The 17,688-nt window shown below is 45.5% G+C and overlaps 1 protein-coding gene across 3 annotated transcripts in view; it reads right to left on the minus strand.

The window, feature by feature from the left end:
- Positions 1 to 3,491: 3,491 nt before the first annotated feature.
- LOC115143357 (receptor-type tyrosine-protein phosphatase alpha-like) overlaps positions 3,492 to 17,688 on the minus strand; it is a 59,809-nt gene continuing 45,612 nt past the window's right edge. For 2 of the 3 annotated variants that reach the window (XM_029683706.2, XM_029683686.2), the window contains exons 14-23: positions 17,385 to 17,551; positions 17,061 to 17,196; positions 15,988 to 16,134; positions 15,539 to 15,632; positions 15,331 to 15,407; positions 9,826 to 9,960; positions 9,000 to 9,125; positions 8,437 to 8,588; positions 8,134 to 8,269; positions 3,492 to 5,723 (exon numbers count right to left, since the gene is read on the minus strand). In XM_029683706.2, the coding sequence (XP_029539566.1) occupies positions 5,649 to 5,723; positions 8,134 to 8,269; positions 8,437 to 8,588; positions 9,000 to 9,125; positions 9,826 to 9,960; positions 15,331 to 15,407; positions 15,539 to 15,632; positions 15,988 to 16,134; positions 17,061 to 17,196; positions 17,385 to 17,551 (1,245 nt within the window). In that variant the 3' untranslated portion in view covers positions 3,492 to 5,648. The remainder of the gene's footprint in view (positions 5,724 to 8,133; positions 8,270 to 8,436; positions 8,589 to 8,999; positions 9,126 to 9,825; positions 9,961 to 15,330; positions 15,408 to 15,538; positions 15,633 to 15,987; positions 16,135 to 17,060; positions 17,197 to 17,384; positions 17,552 to 17,688) is intronic. The other variant, XM_029683695.2, reaches the window with a different exon arrangement.

Below are 17,688 nucleotides of genomic sequence, written 5' to 3' on the forward strand. Positions count from 1 at the left end.
CGTCATTGTAAATAAGAATTCGAATCTTGCTCAGCCTATTGCAGGCGCTCAGGCGGGTCCCCGCCTCTTTGCGCTTCTGTTGATAGATGTAAGTGTGGCTGTGAAGAACATCCATGCGCTCATACCGTTATCTCGCTAAATAAAGGATAAATAAAAAATATATAAAAAAAGAAAAATTTGATTGAGGGTAAGGGTTAAACTCTTAACTGAAAAGCCAGTCCAGACAAACTCAATAACAGTGTATGACCTGGATGTGCATTGGGGCACATAATCATCATCATGCAGTGTAAATAGTATCAGAAGAGGGTTGTATTCAGTGAGGAGAAAACGTTTCGAAATGGAATTAAAAAGGAGAGGCCTGTAACGTTACTTATCAAAACACAGATTTCCATTTTCCATTATAACATTTTAGCTGTGGATTGCCCTACTGAACAGAATGCAGGTTAGAGAACTTGGTTCAATTCCAGTATTGAAGATTATAGTATTGATGTTGGGATTGGTGTTAACACTGAACATTTGTAACTATTGCAAATGTACTCAGATAATGTTGTAGCTTACAAACAAATAACACAAAATCTCAAGCATTTTATTAGGTTTAAACAATATCTTGCTTAGAAAGGCCATTTGGCATTATATAATTATATATCATTTTATCATATATATAATTATATATACATATATTCAACATTTTAATAAAACACTAGAGAACAAAACAGATGCAAATAAAAAATAGGATTTTCTTAAGACAATAATAATAACAAATAAAAACAATAGCAAGAAAAACAAATTATGTAATACATTTCTAAATTGTCCCAGTACAGCTCATGTACATTTTCTTAAAAAAGGCAAAGAAAAAAAAGCAAGGCAGCAGACAGGAATTAAATATAAATAACCCTACATTATGTACAGAAGGGAATGGGGCAGTGACCGGTTATCGATGAGACAAATCCAGCCCAAGGGGCAAATTGAACAAGAGAGGAAGGAAATATGAGTTAATTAAGGGAAGGAAGGAAAGAAAAAAAGAAAGAAAGGAGAGAGAGGAGAGAGAAAGAGACAGACCTACAGAGTGAAATAGACAGAGAGACAGACATCCAAGGGACAGCTAAACAGGATCAGGAGGAGAGAGACAGGTTAAAGAGGTGGGGTCCCTAGAGAGAGACAGGTTAAAGAGGTGGGGTCGCCAGAGAGAGACAGGTTTAAGAGGTGGGGTCGCCAGAGAGAGACAGGTTTAAGAGGTGGGATCGCCAGAGAGAGACAGGTTTAAGAGGTGGGGTCGCTATAGAGAGACAGGTTAAAGAGGTGGGGTCGCCAGAGAGACAGGTTAAAGAGGTGGGGTCGCCAGAGAGACATGTTTAAGAGGTGGGGTCGCCAGAGAGACAGGTTAAAGAGGTGGGGTCGCCAGAGAGACAGGTTAAAGAGGTGGGGTCGCCAGAGAGAGACAGGTTAAAGAGGTGGGGTCGCTAGAGAGAGACAGGTTAAAGAGGTGGGGTCGCCAGAGAGAGACAGGTTAAAGAGGTGGGGTCGCCAGAGAGACAGGTTAAAGAGGTGGGGTCGCCAGAGAGACAGGTTTAGGGGTGAGAGAGTTTTAGGGGTGGGCAAGAGAGACTGGTTTAAGGCTGGGAGAGACAGGTTTAGATGTGGGAGAGACAGAGAGACTGGTTGAACCCTAAGAAGCCCCACTCTGTCTAGCTCTCTTTCTCCATCTCTGAAGGAAGGTGTGCCCTGTTGCTCAGACAGGGACATTACATTACTGGGATGTTGCATCACATTTCTATCGTCAGCCAGCAGGGGTGTGGAACAAGGGCCCGGATGCACCTGGCTGTCCTCTGTAATAACCAGTAAACAATGTCATTGTGATTTGTGGTTGGAATAACTCAGGGCAATGTATTTTACCCACTATAGTAGGTGAAGGTTAGGTAGAGGACCTGCCTAGGGGACATAATGAAGGAATAGTCAAGGGTCCAGCACTTCAGTGGAATGGAATGAAGACATGGAGCCAAGACAAAGCTGGTTCAAAACAAAGCAATGGAGTTTGATTGGAATTGAACCCGGCGTTACAGCATGAAATGGAAAGGAGGCTGGTGGATTATGAACTTGAACAGGATAATAAAAGGCCCTGATCTTGGTCTCAGTGTTACAAAGCCAAGGGTCAGCTACAGCTTTGGGGCTTTGTACAGAGGTGCTTTGTCGATAAAGTTATCTACAATGGCTAAAAAATAGTAGTGGGAAGGGGCCAAATAGATGTACTAATCTGTAGGATGATACTGGTTTACCAAGAGTCTATACACCTACACTCAATCAACTCACTGAGGGAGAGGTGCAGTGAACATATTTTCTATATAAATCAACCTGTGAGGCACTTTCTAGAGTAAAGCCTTAAGTCACTAGGGTTGGCACAGTGTTGTTGGGGACAGGTGATTACATTCAGCAAACCTTCTGGCTCAAAAGAAGACTTAAAGGCTCTCCTCCCCAACGCCCACCCTGACGATTACTAAGATCCAACACAACCAAACATCCGGAAGGAAAATAAAATGGCACCAATTGTAACACACGGGCCTTTGAGATGCTTTGGAATGGAACACGGTCTGAAATGACATTGACAGTATTTTTTAAAGTGACTGGTCTAAGTGAGACATCCGGTTTGAAGATCTCTACCTAGCTATCTATGTCCTGTGGTTTAACCTAATAGAACTAGTCAGAACTAGAGGCCATAACCAGTCTTTAAAAAGGCCTCTTCAATGCTGACATCAGGGTTGCAAAATATTTTTTTTAAAGACTAAAATCTGTTTTTTTCCCCCCAGAAATCCTGTAATCAGAAGGGAATAAGCTGTGAGGGAATCCTCACATTTACTATCTCAGGGTCATGTTACCCATCTGGCCTTTGCATCACCGGTTCGGATTTTTATTTTGGCGCAAATAGTACAAGCATTCGAACAATCAACGATAGCAACAATTTGTCAATACTGGTGCTTTTTTTGGTAGAGTTTCAGATACTATTTCTAATTTCCTGATCCCATATGATTCAATCACGACGGAGTTGAATTGTGCTCCTTCCTTTCGACCTATAACAATATAGAAAAGGGAGAAGCTAAAGCAATCCATTCTAACTCCTGAACAGTATAGGTTGTGCAGGTATTTTTCTACAGACTGTGGACTTTCCTTATATCCTAATGACAAAACAACGGTTCACCTTTATGACCGGACAGATAGGCCATCTGTGTATAAGAGAATGCGTTTGGCATCAACTTGGCTTGGCAGATCTTCATGGCTGTCTAGCATACCCATCAACCACAGGAGGTTGGTGGCACCTAAATTGGGGAGGACGGGCTCGTGGGAATGGCTGGAGCGGAATTGGGGGAATGGTATTTAATACATGGTTCACAGGTGTTTGATGCCGTTCCATTTGCTCCATTCCGGCCATTATTATGAGCCCTCCTCCCATCAGCAGCCTCCTGTGCTGTCAACTCCACAGACCAATGAAGAAACTGGGATCAAAATGGCAGCTCTTATAATTGACCAATAATCCCTGATCACAATTGACAGCTAAAACCTCATGTCAGTTACCCCTCATACACTCAAACCTTGCAGATATCAAGTGAGTGGGGAGGTTGGGTTTGTGGCGAAGTGGGTGAGAATCTCTTACGCACACGCTGTTTATTACAATCCTTTGAGGGCAATTAGTAGCTGTGATTGGCTATCGGACCAGGGGTGGGGTCAATTCCATTTGCACTCAACCAACTAAGTAGACAAACTGAAATGAACTGTATATACATTGAAAGAACCCGTACAGGAACCCCCCCCAACTTTAAGTCATTTCCTGAGTTAACGAAGCAGAGATGGAATTGACCTCAACCTTGTTGCTAGCTAACTGACATCATTTATCTTGCATTACAATCTCAACTGAAGACTGAGGTACGCCCGAGGGTGGCCTCATCCACAAACCCAATAGCGTGTGTTTCTAGCCATTCTGAAGAGAGAAAAAAATCACTGCAAACATTCCATCATGTCACACATTTCAACATTAAAATGAACAATTTATCCATTTGAGGGTGGGAGTATCAAAGCAACAGCATTAAAGTATAACAAATTCTCAGTATGACATTGGAGTTGAATTCTATTTCATCTGCGTTGAATTCTATTTCAATAAAACAGAAAGACGTTCTAAATGGTGCAGATAGAAATATAATGAAGAGCTGACAATTTCTATTCTATATGACAACCATATATGTTCTACACAATACATTTCTATCTGAACATTCTGAAATGTTTCATCACCCTGAACAGGCCCCAGTTGAAAAACAGAGAGGGATCTTCACATTTTGACGCCATCTTCTTAACCAACCTATACCGAAAAAAAATATACCCAATAGATTACAAACAAGTAAATGGAATGACACGTAAATAATAGATAGGAAATGTTTTCCCCCATTCCAACTGTAAGCAATTAAATATGAAAACATACATAAGAATTGGTTCATTTCCATGATGCAACAAAGGATAGGAAATGCACAGTAATTGCATGGTTACTATATGTTGAGATATATGGACATACACCCAAAATCGACAGTTTTATACAGGGTAATTCTGAAATAATCATTATATTGTGGCAACATATCGACCTCATACTCATCATTATTATGCAAAGGCTATTTTGAATGCATTGCTGGCCACATCTTCAACACGCTCCTTACATTTCAATATATTTGACGTTTGATATTAGATTTATTTTCAGTATGGGAAACTTCAACTTCCCTAAACGTTCTACACACATATAATCCACTGTGACACCCAGCATGTGCAAGACCACCTAAATTACAGCGTTTCCTAGGTCCTTAAACACAAACACAGCAAAGCCACAATATGTTGGAGATATGTGGCTAGCTACGCCCTTAGTCCTGCCATGATTCATTGACCTCTGTGTGAACTGTGAACTCAATGGGAAACTAGTCAAAAGAGTTTGGACCATGTGATTAGCAAAGCCATCGTGGCCAATTCTGGATGTGCTCCTGGCCAGCTGTAGCGTGTGTGCGTTCGTGTGAACAGAATAATTATGATTGGCTGTGTAAATCTATTCCTCTGAGGTCGACCTATCAGCTTTAAGCTGCAGCCTGAATCAGATGAAGCCATCAACCACGTAGGTCTCAGTCACTGAACCGTAAAAAACACAAGACAAGAGAAATAAAAAAACACCAACATCATTCCCTCAATTCTCAACTTTTGACATAAGCCTCTAAAGTGTCCGATTTATATTCATATATATTTATATAAACCAATAAAATACATTATAAATGTCACCCTAAAATTGCAGCAAAAAAGGTCTTAAAAACAAAACACCAAAATGTGACAGGCTAAGTATATGTACATGATTGGGGGATGTCTGGATGGGGTAAGATTGGGACAAGGGGGCTGTATTAACAAGATCAATATTACAAAATATTCAAGAAGGCATCTCTGATATTCCCTCCCTCCCTCCGGTACACTGCAGCGCTGCACTTTGCTCTGTCACAACACTTCCCTTCCATTTTCCTTCTTGCACACAGGCTGTCCAGTCATCTAAGCCGTGACCAGTTTCTTTGCTTCCGTCGGGTACACGTGTGTTTGCTTTGTTTTTATGACTGTATATGGATGTCCGTCCCCTGTGTGGGTCCCTACTTGAAGTTGGCATAGTCAGAAAAGGCATCAATATACTCCTGGACCACTTTGTAGCAGAACTCGTACTGCTCCTAAAACAGAGAGGAGAACATCACAATAATGATTCAAAAGGATACTACTAAATACACAACCAAGATCAATTCATTTGCACACAAATGGAATTGCAAAACTATTCTAAGTCACTGAAAAAGTTGTGTTTTAAATGCTGTCCAAAAAGACAGTAGAGAAAATCGTGTATGTGAAGTATCTTATATGGCGGCGATCACATAAAGAGGAAAGAAATATGGGGGAAAAAGAAAACGTGGACAGAGGTGAGTTTCTGACGTGGTGAGTCAAGAGCTCGTTGATGAGCTCATATAATCTTGTTTGTGTTTACATTTGTTGTTGACAACAAAGCTGGTATGGTAGAAATGGAGTCAAACCTATATTGTTGGTCGATATTGGCCGTTTATCAGTATCGGCTCATAATTCAACCGATATTCAATGAATAGGATGAATAAAGGGAATCTCATGCTTATCTGAACATTTGCGACATTCATGATGTGTCATTATTGGGCTCCCGAGTGCTAGAGGTGTGCTAGAGGTGGCACTAGAGTGCTAGAGGCGTCACTACAGATCCTGGTTCGATTCCAGGCTGTATCACAACCGGCCGTGATTTGGAGTCTCATAGGGCGGCGCACAATTGGCCCAGTGTCATCCGGGTTTGGCCGGGTGTAGGCCATTATTTTAATTAAGAATTGCCTAGTTAAAAAAAGGTTAAATAAAAAATATTGCAGGTAGCCTAGCACTTAAGAGCGTTGGGCCAGTAACCAAAAGGCCACTGGTTTGAATCCCCAAGGTGACTAGGTGAAAAAACTGTCGATATCGCTCTGGTTAAGAGTGTCTGACAATTTTTTTAATAAACATCACAATGTATGAAATCAACATTTGAAGCATAGTTATTGGAAAATTGCTCTTTTCAAATCAAATGTTATTTGTTACATGCGCTGAATACAACCTTACCGTTAAATGCTTACTTACAATCCTTTAACCCACAATGCAGTTCAAGAAAGAGAAAATATTAACTAAATAAACTAAAGTAAAAATGCAATAAAAAGTAACAATAAAATAAGGCTATATACAGGGGGTACCGGTACCAAGTCAATGTGTGGGGGTAGAGGTTAGTCGAGATAATATGTACATGTAGGTAGGGTTAACGTGATTGTGCATAGATAATAAACAGCGAGTCCAAAAACAAAGGGGAGGGGCAATTTAAATAGTCCAGGTCGCCATTTGATTAATTGTTCTGCAGTCTTATGACTTGGGGATAGAAGCTGTTAAGGAGCCTTTTGGACCTAGACTTGGCAGTCTAGTACCGCTTGCTGTGTGGTAGTAGAGAGATGTCTGACATTTTTTGGGGCCTTCCTCTGACACTGCCTAGTATATAGGTCCTGGATGGCAGGTAGCTTGGCCCCAGTGATGTACTAGGCCATATGCACTGCCCTCTGTAGCGCCTTACGGTCGGATGCCGAGGAGTTGCCATACCAGGTGGTGATGCACCAGTTAGGATGCTCTCGATGGTGCAGCTGTAGAACTTGAGGATCTGGGGACCCATGCCAAATCTTTTCTGTCTCCTGAGGGGGAAAAGATGTTGTTGTGCCCTCTTCACGACTGTCTTGGTGTGTTTGAACAATGATAGTTTGTTGGTGATGTGGACACCAAGGATCTTGAACTCTCGACCCGCTCCACTACAGCCCCGTCGATGTGAATGGGGGTGTGTTCGGCCCTCTTTTTCCTCTAGGGCATGATCAGCTCCTTTGTCTTGCTCACGTTGAGCGAGAGGTTGTTGTCCTGGCACCACACTGCCAGTCATGGGTGAACAGGGAGTACAGGAGGGGACTAAGAACGCACCCCTGAGGGGCCCCTGTCTTGAGGATCAGCATGGCAGATGTGTTGTAGCCTACCCTTACCACCTGGGGTTGGCCTGTCAGGAAGTCCAGGATCCAGTTGCAGAGGGAGGTGTTAAGTCCCAAGGTCCTTAGCTTAGTGATGAGCTTTTTGGGCACTATGGTGCTGAACGCTGAGCTGTAGTCAATGAACAGCATTCTCACATAGGTGTTCCTTTTGTCCAGGTGGGAAGGTGATTGAGTCATTGTGGATCTGTTGGGGTGCTATGCGAATTGGAGTGGGTCTAGGGTTTCCAGGATGATGGTGTTGATGTGAGCCATGAACAGCCTTTCAAAGCACTTCATGGTTACCAAATTTCCAAAATACAGGAAGGCATATTTATTCAATGCGAGTTCTTAAGCTTGTAACTCGCAACTGCATCACGTGCATCCCATGCATTGTACAGTTGGCTAAACTCAGGTTGAATAATTGCATTATTATAACGCATATCATTAAAGCTGGAATCCTTAAATGGTGAAACTGCAACATCCATTTGAGATAGTGTAACAGTCTGCATCATGTATGTCGGTGTCGTGTAACATAGCATGTCCTCACCAGTGTCTGCACCATGTGGGGTCTCTGCAGCCGGAGGCTCTTGACAGTCTGGAAGACGTCAAGGATGGCCTCAGCTTTCACCCGCTCCAGGACCGTGCTCAGGGCACAGAAAGTCCCCGTCCGCCCCGCGCCCGCACTGTCACACACACACACACACACACACACACACACACACACACACACACACACACACACACACACACACACACACACACACACACACACACACACACACACAGGTTAGCTGTGGTTAGGCACACACACAAGATATGATAAAAGGTTAAAACATTAGGTGTAGGTTACCTGCAGTGGACAGTGATTGGGTGGTTGCCAGATTGTTGCTGCTGCTTCTGGACAGCAGCAATGATGTTGATCATGCCCTTCCCGTCACTGGGAATGCCCACTTCTGGCCAGCCATGGAAATGAAACTGTCTCACCGTACGAGCCTTGTTCTCCTAAAGAGTGAGAAAGGAAAGAGTAAGACAGGAAGAGACACGCCCAACACCAGTGTTTCCAAAGGGATATTTTCAGCAGCTGTGGCAAAGTTAGCCTAGCGGAGTAGTGGCAGTCTTATGCTATCTGAGTGACTCAAATATTATTAGAAATCTATGACGGCCCCATGCCATGCTGAACATTTTTCAATTCTCCCTGTCTGTCTAGTTTTTATTTTGGCAGTTATTGGTTCTCAAAGATAAAATTATGATTTATGGGTAAGGGGTAAACACTGCCCACACATACAAACACACACTGAAGACCCATAGACGTGACTAATCAAATCTTGTTGACATTTGCTTGGGGTGTGCGTGTAGAGTTTTGAATGGGTTATGTTGACTGCTAGTGTTTTTCGAGGCGGCCTCTGTCCTCACCCTGTTGTTGGTGACCAGGAGGTCTCTAACAGTGTAGCTCTCACTCTCCTCCTCCTTCTTCAGCTCGATGGAGATGTCCCCACACACCATCACCCCATCACTGGGCCAGTACTGGGCACACTTCTCCTACAGAGAGAGGGGGGAAAAAAGCGAGAGAGAGGTAGATAGAGGGAGATATTAGCAAGAGACAGACACTCACAGACAGACAGACAAAGGTAGCCTGGCGGGTTGGAGTGTTGGGCCAGTAACAAAGGCTGCTGGATCGAATCCCTGAGCTGACAAGGTAAATATATGTCCTTCTGCCCCTGAGCAAAGCAGTTAACCCACTGTTCCCTGGGTGCCGAAGACGTGGATGTCGATTAAGGCAGCCCACCGCACCTCTCCTATTCAGAGGTATTGGGTAAAATGCGGAAGACACATTTCAGTTGAATGCATTCAGTTGTACAACTGACTAGGTATCCCCTTTCCCAAAGATAAACAAATAGAGAGAGAGAGAGAGGCAGACAAAGATCTGATGGCACTCTGCAATCAGCTCCAGGAAGTATTTAAACTAACAGAGAATGATCCTCTAATCACGAGACAGAACCAGGAAACAGACCAATAAGGAGACATTTCTTTTCCAATCATTGTTCTCAGTAATAACATACTTTACTGGCATGACTGAGCTTAGTGAACACACTGTTGTCAGATTAGTTCAATGGCCCCCATCCTTCACTGTGCTCTCTCCTTTCTGCCCATCTCCTCCTTCCAATGGCCTCTATGCTCCCTCTCACACCGCTCCATCCCTCTCTACATGTTGTCTCTCTGTTGTGTCCTCCCTCCATACCTGTCCTCTCTCCTCCAGCTCAGTGAGCATGACTATGGAGCAGCTCCTCCACTCCCAGATCATCCTCCAGAAGTCTTCGATGGTGTGCTGCAGCGGACCCTGGCTGGCCATGTACGAGTCCTTCTGACGGTACCCCTGGGCCAGACACAGGTAGAGATACGCAGAGGTTAGATGTGTACGCACACACACACGGGTTTGTCTTTATTTGTACTATTATTTTCTACATTGTAGAATACTAGTGAAGACATCAAAACTATTAAATAACCCATGGAATATTGTAGTTACCAAAAAACGTTAAACAAATCAAAATGTATTTTATATTTGAGATACTTCAAAGTAGCCACTCTTTGCCTTGATGACAGCTTTGCACATGGCATTCTCTCAAACAGTTTCGTGAGGTAGTCACCTGGAATGCATTTCAATTAACAATCAATCAACAATGTTGTGTTGTGACATGGTAGGGGTGATATACAGAAGATATCCCTATTTGGTAAAATACCAAGTCCATATCATGGCAAGAACAGCTCAAATAAGCAAAGAAAAACAACAGTTTATCATTAATTTAAGAACTTTGAAAGCTTCTTCAAGTGCAGTTGAAAAATCATCAAGTGCTATGATGAAACTGGCTCTCATGAGGACTGCCACAGGAAAGGAAGACCCAGAGTTACCTCTGCTGCAGAGGATAAGTTCATTAGAGTTACCAGCCTCAGAAATTGCAGCCCAAATAAATGCTTCAGAGTTCAGGTAACATACACATCTCAACATCAACTGTTCAGAGGAGTGAATCAGGCCTTCAGGGTCAAATTGCTGCAAAGAAATGACTACTAAAGGACATCAATAATAAGAAGAGACTTGCTTGGGCCAAGAAACACGAGCAATGGACATTAGACTGGTGGAAATCTCACCTTTGGTCTGAGGAGTCCAAATGTGAGATTTTTGGTTCCAACCGCCGTGTTTTTGTGAGATGCATAGTAGGTGAATGGATGATCTCCGCATGTGTGGTTCCCACCGTGAAGTGTGGAGGAGGTGGTGTGATGGTGACACTGTCAGTGATTTATTTAGAATTCAAGGCATACTTAATCAGTATGGCAACCACAGCATTCTGCAGCGATACGCCATCCCATCTGGTTTGCGCTTAGTGGGACTATCATTTGTTTTTCAACAGGACAATGCCCCGAAACACCTCCTTGCTGTGTAAGGGCTATTTGACCAAGAAGGAGAGTGATGGTGTGCTGCATCAGATGACCTGGCTTCCACAACCACCCGACATCAACCCAATTGAGATGGTTTGGGATGAGTTGGACCGAAGAGTGAAGGAAAAGCAGCCAACAAGTGCTCAGCATATGTGGGAACTCCTTCAAGACTGTTGGGAAAGCATTCCAGGTGACGCTGGTTGATAGAATGCCAAGCATTTCTCTACACCCGCAACAACATCTGCTAAACACTTTTTTGGTCACTACATGATTTCATGTGTTATTTCATATTTCATGATATCTTCACTATTATTCTACAATGTAGAAAATAGTCAAATGAAGATAAACCCTTGAATGAGTAGGTGTGTCCAAACTTTTGACTGGGACTGTACATAGGCACACACACACGGCAGCTTAGACATACACACAACAACAACCACTATAGGATCCATTTCTGCCCGTATTAGACTCATCTCCTGTGTTGTGTAGATGTCTACACTGCCCTGCAGCTAGCCAGCTAGCTAACGTCCACCGTTAGCTAGTCCACCGTCTACCGATTAGCAGCACAACTATTACACTCAACCGAACGACTTGATTAGTGTAGTGTTAGCTAGCTACATAGTTGTCTTTGCTGTCTTCGTACCCAAGATAATTGTGTAGTTTAGAGTGTGTAGTTTTATGTCGTCCTTAACATAGGAGACTCTGCTAGCTAGCCAACAGCTAGCCAACGTCTACCGAACAGAACTTCTGCACTCAACAATCCGGTCGCATTTCGCTTCGCTCCACAGGTAGTATCACATTTTTCATTTCATTTCATTACAGTACAACGGCTTGATTTGTTTGATCGTAGCTAGCTACATAGCTAGCTACACAGCCGTCTTTGTATCAAAGATAATTGTGTAGTCTAGAGCGACTTCCTAGGTTAGTTAGCCAGCTATTGTCGTTCTTTTAACGCAACGTAACGTAATCAACACTGCTAGCTAGCCTGCTAGCTAGCCAGCTAGCCCCGAATAGCAGCACAGTAGAAACTATTACACTCAACGGAACGACTTGATTAGTGTCAACTAGCCTACTTAGTCAACAACGCAGCCTCTGCCAGCTAGCCTACTTCAGCAGTACTGTATCATTTTAATCATTTTAGTCAATAAGATTCTTGCTACGTAAGCTTAACTCTCTGAACACTCGTGACGTGTAGTCCACTTGTCATTCCAATCTCCTTTGCATTAGCGTAGCTCTCTGTGTAGCCTGTCAACTATGTGTCTGTCTATCCCTGTTCTCTCCTCTCTGCACAGACCATACAAACGCTCCACACCGCGTGGCCGCGCCACCCTAATCTGGTGGTCCCAGCGCACGACCCACGTGGAGTTCCAGGTCTCCGGTAGCCTCTGGAACTGCCGATCTGCGGCCAACAAGGCAGAGTTCATCCAGCCTATGTCTCCCTCCAGTCCTCGACTTCTTGGCACTGACGGAAACATGGATCACCACAGACAACACTGCTACTCCTACTGCTCTCTCTTCGTCTGCCCACGTGTTCTCGCACACCCCGAGAGCTTCTGGTCAGCGGGGTGGTGGCACCGGGATCCTCATCTCTCCCAAGTGGTCATTCTCTCTTTCTCCCTTACCCATCTGTCTATCGCCTCCTTTGAATTCCATGCTGTCACAGTTACCAGCCCTTTCAAGCTTAACATCCTTATCATTTATCGCCCTCCAGGTTCCTCGGAGAGTTCATCAATGAGCTTGATGCCTTGATAAGCTCCTTTCCTGAGGACGGCTCACCTCTCACAGTTCTGGGCGACTTTAACCTCCCCACGCCTACCTTTGACTCATTCCTCTCTGCCTCCTTCTTTCCACTCCTCTCCTCTTTGACCTCACCCTCTCACCTTCCCCCCTACTCACAAGGCAGGAAATACGCTCGACCTCATCTTTACTAGATGCTGTTCTTCCACTAACCTCATTGCAACTCCTCCAAGTCTCCGACCACTACCTTGTATCCTTTTCCCTCTCGCTCTCATCCAACACTTCCCACACTGCCCCTACGGATGGTATCGCGCCGTCCCAACCTTCGCTCTCTCTCCCCGCTACTCTCTCCTCTTCCATCCTATCATCTCTTCCCTCTGCTCAAACCTTCTCCAACCTATCTCCTGATTCTGCCTCCTCAACCCTCCTCTCCTCCCTTTCTGCATCCTTTGACTCTCTATGTCCCCTATCCTCCAGGCCGGCTCGGTCCTCCCTCCCGCTCCGTGGCTCGACGACTCATTGCGAGCTCACAGAACAGGGCTCCGGGCAGCCGAGCGGAAATGGAGGAAAACCGCCCCTGCGGACCTGACATCCTTTCACTCCCTCCTCTCTACATTTTCCTCTTCTCTCTCTGCTGCTAAAGCCACTTTCTACCACTCTAAATTCCAAGCATCTGCCTCTAACCCTAGGAAGCTCTTTGCAACCTTCTCCTCCCTCCTGAATCCTCCTCCCCCCCCCCCCCTCCTCCCTCTCTGCAGATGACTTCGTCAACCATTTTGAAAAGAAGGTCGACGACATCCGATCCTCGTTTGCTAAGTCAAACGACACCGCTGGTTCTGCTCACACTGCCCTACCCTGTGCTCTGACCTCTTTCTCCCCTCTCTCTCCAGATGAAATCTCGCGCCTTGTGACGGCCGGCCGCCCAACAACCTGCCCGCTTGACCCTATCCCCTCCTCTCTTCTCCAGACCATTTCCGGAGACCTTCTCCTTACCTCACCTCGCTCATCAACTCATCCCTGACCGCTGGCTACGTCCCTTCCGTCTTCAAGAGAGCGAGAGTTGCACCCCTTCTGAAAAACCTACACTCGATCCCTCCGATGTCAACAACTACAGACCAGTATCCCTTCTTTCTTTTCTCTCCAAAACTCTTGAACGTGCCGTCCTTGGCCAGCTCTCCCGCTATCTCTCTCAGAATGACCTTCTTGATCCAAATCAGTCAGGTTTCAAGACTAGTCATTCAACTGAGACTGCTCTTCTCTGTATCACGGAGGCGCTCCGCACTGCTAAAGCTAACTCTCTCTCCTCTGCTCTCATCCTTCTAGACCTATCGGCTGCCTTCGATACTGTGAACCATCAGATCCTCCTCTCCACCCCTCTCCGAGTTGGGCATCTCCGGCGCGGCCCACGCTTGATTGCGTCCTACCTGACAGGTCGCTCCTACCAGGTGGCGTGGCGAGAATCCGTCTCCACACCACGTGCTCACCACTGGTGTCCCCCAGGGCTCTGTTCTAGGCCCTCTCCTATTCTCGCTATACACCAAGTCACTTGGCTCTGTCATAACCTCACATGGTCTCTCCTATCATTGCTATGCAGACGACACACAATTAATCTTCTCCTTTCCCCTTCTGATGACCAGGTGGCGAATCGCATCTCTGCATGTCTGGCAGACATATCAGTGTGGATGACGGATCACCACCTCAAGCTGAACCTCGGCAAGACGGAGCTGCTCTTCCTCCCGGGAAGGACTGCCCGCTCCATGATCTCGCCATCACGGTTGACAACTCCATTGTGTCCTCCTCCCAGAGCGCTAAGAACCTTGGCGTGATCCTGGACAACACCCTGTCGTTCTCAACTAACATCAAGGCGGTGGCCCGTTCCTGTAGGTTCATGCTCTACAACATCCGCAGAGTACGACCCTGCCTCACACAGGAAGCGGCGCAGGTCCTAATCCAGGCACTTGTCATCTCCCGTCTGGATTACTGCAACTCGCTGTTGGCTGGGCTCCCTGCCTGTGCCATTAAACCCCTACAACTCATCCAGAACGCCGCAGCCCGTCTGGTGTTCAACCTTCCCAAGTTCTCTCACGTCACCCCGCTCCTCCGCTCCTCCACTGGCTTCCAGTTGAAGCTCGCATCCGCTACAAGACCATGGTGCTTGCCACGGAGCTGTGAGGGGAACGGCACCTCAGTACCTCCAGGCTCTGATCAGGCCCTACACCCAAACAAGGGCACTGCGTTCATCCACCTCTGGCCTGCTCGCCTCCCTACCACTGAGGAAGTACAGTTCCCGCTCAGCCCAGTCAAAACTGTTCGCTGCTCTGGCCCCCAATGGTGGAACAAACTCCTCACGACGCCAGGACAGCGGAGTCAATCACCACCTTCCGGAGACACCTGAAACCCCACCTCTTTAAGGAATACCTAGGATAGGATAAAGTCATCTTGTCACCTTTTATGTGAAGACGAACTTGTATCTGCGCTAACGTTATGTTAATTTGTCTCATTTTAAAAACACTCGTAACACAGGTCAAGTGAGCCATAATATGGTGTCGGTTTCACAGTTGTTTCGTCTACTCACGTCAATGAAGGAGGCGTTGACATAGTCCGTGTTCTCCTCCCCTCTCTTGACTGGGATGATCACTCTGTTGAACTCATCTACGAGACACCAACAAACAGGTTACATTACATGGAGTTATGTGACCGACGAGGTTTGAATACCAGACTGCATTAATCTGTGGAGCTAAAGCCTAGGAATTAGCTCAGGGAGGTTTGGAGCCGTGACTCACATGGGATGATCTGGAGAACTCGGTTCTTCTTCATGTTAGCTGGCAGGTTGCCTGTTCTCATCTTGTCGTTCTGGATCTTGATGGAAGTCAGCTTCTGTGTGGGGAGACAAAACCACTGGCTTGGCTCTCACACTCAGGAGAAAAAACACAACTAACAATTTAGCTCTCAGAGTGCTACTTCAATGGTTTAGATCTGGGTCATATTCATTGGTCAACACCAAAGCAAAACATGTGGCAAGGAAAACAAAAACATTTTCAGGATTTTCAGGTAGTCCCTCCCTGTTTCAATTTCAATGTATCAATTTCTTCCGCTTGGTGCTAAATAAATATGATCCAGAGTCAAACGGATAGGCTGTCAAACATTTAAGCGTAGCTGAAGTGAGCTTGCTTAAGCTTTGTACTTTTGGGACTATTCCATTAGTTCCATTGTACCAGGCAAACTAAATCACCTTGAACTCCGCTTCCATGCCCCCACAGCCGGCGGCGGAGGGGGCGTAGAGCTTGGCCAGGTGGGACTCCAGGGAGGTCACCTCCAGCTCGGTGTCCCCATACAGATAGTGCTCCAGCATGGCCTGGAAGATGAACACGTACTGCATCTGTGGAGAGGGAGGGGGAATAGAGAGAGGGTGGAGAAGAGATAAAGAGAGAGGGGGAGGAGAGAGAGGGGGGGTGAGAGAGAAAGAGGGGGGGTAGGGGGGATAGAGAGTGGGTGAAAGAGAAAATCGCTAAGACTTTTAGTGCATTTGTGATGCCCATATCATACATCCAGAAGAGGAGTCAGATGACAACACAACATAAATGGGAAATAACCACATACCCTGAACACTGCCAGTATTGAGATTTGAATGGAAACCTGTTCATATAGTATATTGATATGAGTGTGTGATCTATTTCAGGTGAAGGTAATGTGGTCTTAGTCAGGTCAGGGTAATAATGTTATGTGATCTTGTTGTGATCTTGTGTTAGTCAGGGTTATAATGTTATGCGATTTTGTTGCAGTCTGAGTACTTTGTGGTCTTGTGTTGGTCAGGGTACTAATGAGTAATGGTTTGGGTCAAGGGTAAAAATGTGTACTGGATTGAGTCAGGGTACTAATGAGTACAGGTTTGAGTCAGGGTAATAATGAGTACTGGTTTGGGTCAGGGTAATAATGAGTACTGGTTTGGGTCAGGGTAATAATGAGTACTGGTTTGGGTCAGGGTAATAATGAGTACTGGTTTGGGTCAGGGTAATAATGAGTACTGGTTTGGGTCAGGGTAATAATGAGTACTGGTTTGGGTCAGGGTAATAATGAGTACTGGTTTGGGTCAGGGTAATAATGAGTACTGGTGTGGGTCAGGGTAATAATGAGTACTGGTTTGGGTCAGGGTAATAATGAGTACTGGTTTGGGTCAGGGTAATAATGAGTACTGGTTTGGGTCAGGGTAATAATGAGTACTGGTGTGGGTCAGGGTAATAATGAGTACTGGTTTGGGTCAGGGTAATGTTGTGGTTAGTGCTTGTTGCGGTCAGTTCAACTTACGTCTGTCTGGACCATTTGGCAGCGCTGGGCTCTGATACGTGTGACAAAGCCAAAGACGTCCACCTTTCTCTCGGTGTTCATCATGTCCAACATGGCATCTATCACTATGAAGGTACCTGTCCTCCCCACCCCCGCACTGACACACAGACAGAGAGGGAGAGACAGACAGGCAGACGGAGAGAGAGAGTCAGAAAAGAGCACGCACATAAAGATAGTATGTGGTATGTGACTGAACCTAGGGCATGTTAGCCCACCAAGCTTAAGCCTAGGCATTAGCTTGGCATCTAAGCGTCACAGAACCACCTACACCAATAACACACTCACCTGCAGTGGACCACGATGGGGCCAGCGTACTGGGGGTTGCAGGTTTTGACCTTCTTGAGGAACTTGAGCATGCCGATGGGCGTGAAGGGGACGCCAAAGTCTGGCCAGCTGGTGAAGTGGAACTGGGTCACCAGCCGCTGAGGCTTCTTACCCCCCACATCCCCCACCTAGAGAGAGCGAGAGGTAGAGAAGGAGGGGTGTAGATGTAGAGACAGAGACACCATTAGTTTAACTGTTTTGGAACATTATTCAAGACTAATGTTATCTTCAAATTATTTTTTGTTTTTACATTTTCACATGAGCT

The sequence above is a fragment of the Oncorhynchus nerka genome, linkage group LG2, assembly GCF_034236695.1.
Source record: "Oncorhynchus nerka isolate Pitt River linkage group LG2, Oner_Uvic_2.0, whole genome shotgun sequence".
Classification (NCBI taxonomy): Eukaryota; Metazoa; Chordata; class Actinopteri; order Salmoniformes; family Salmonidae; genus Oncorhynchus; species Oncorhynchus nerka.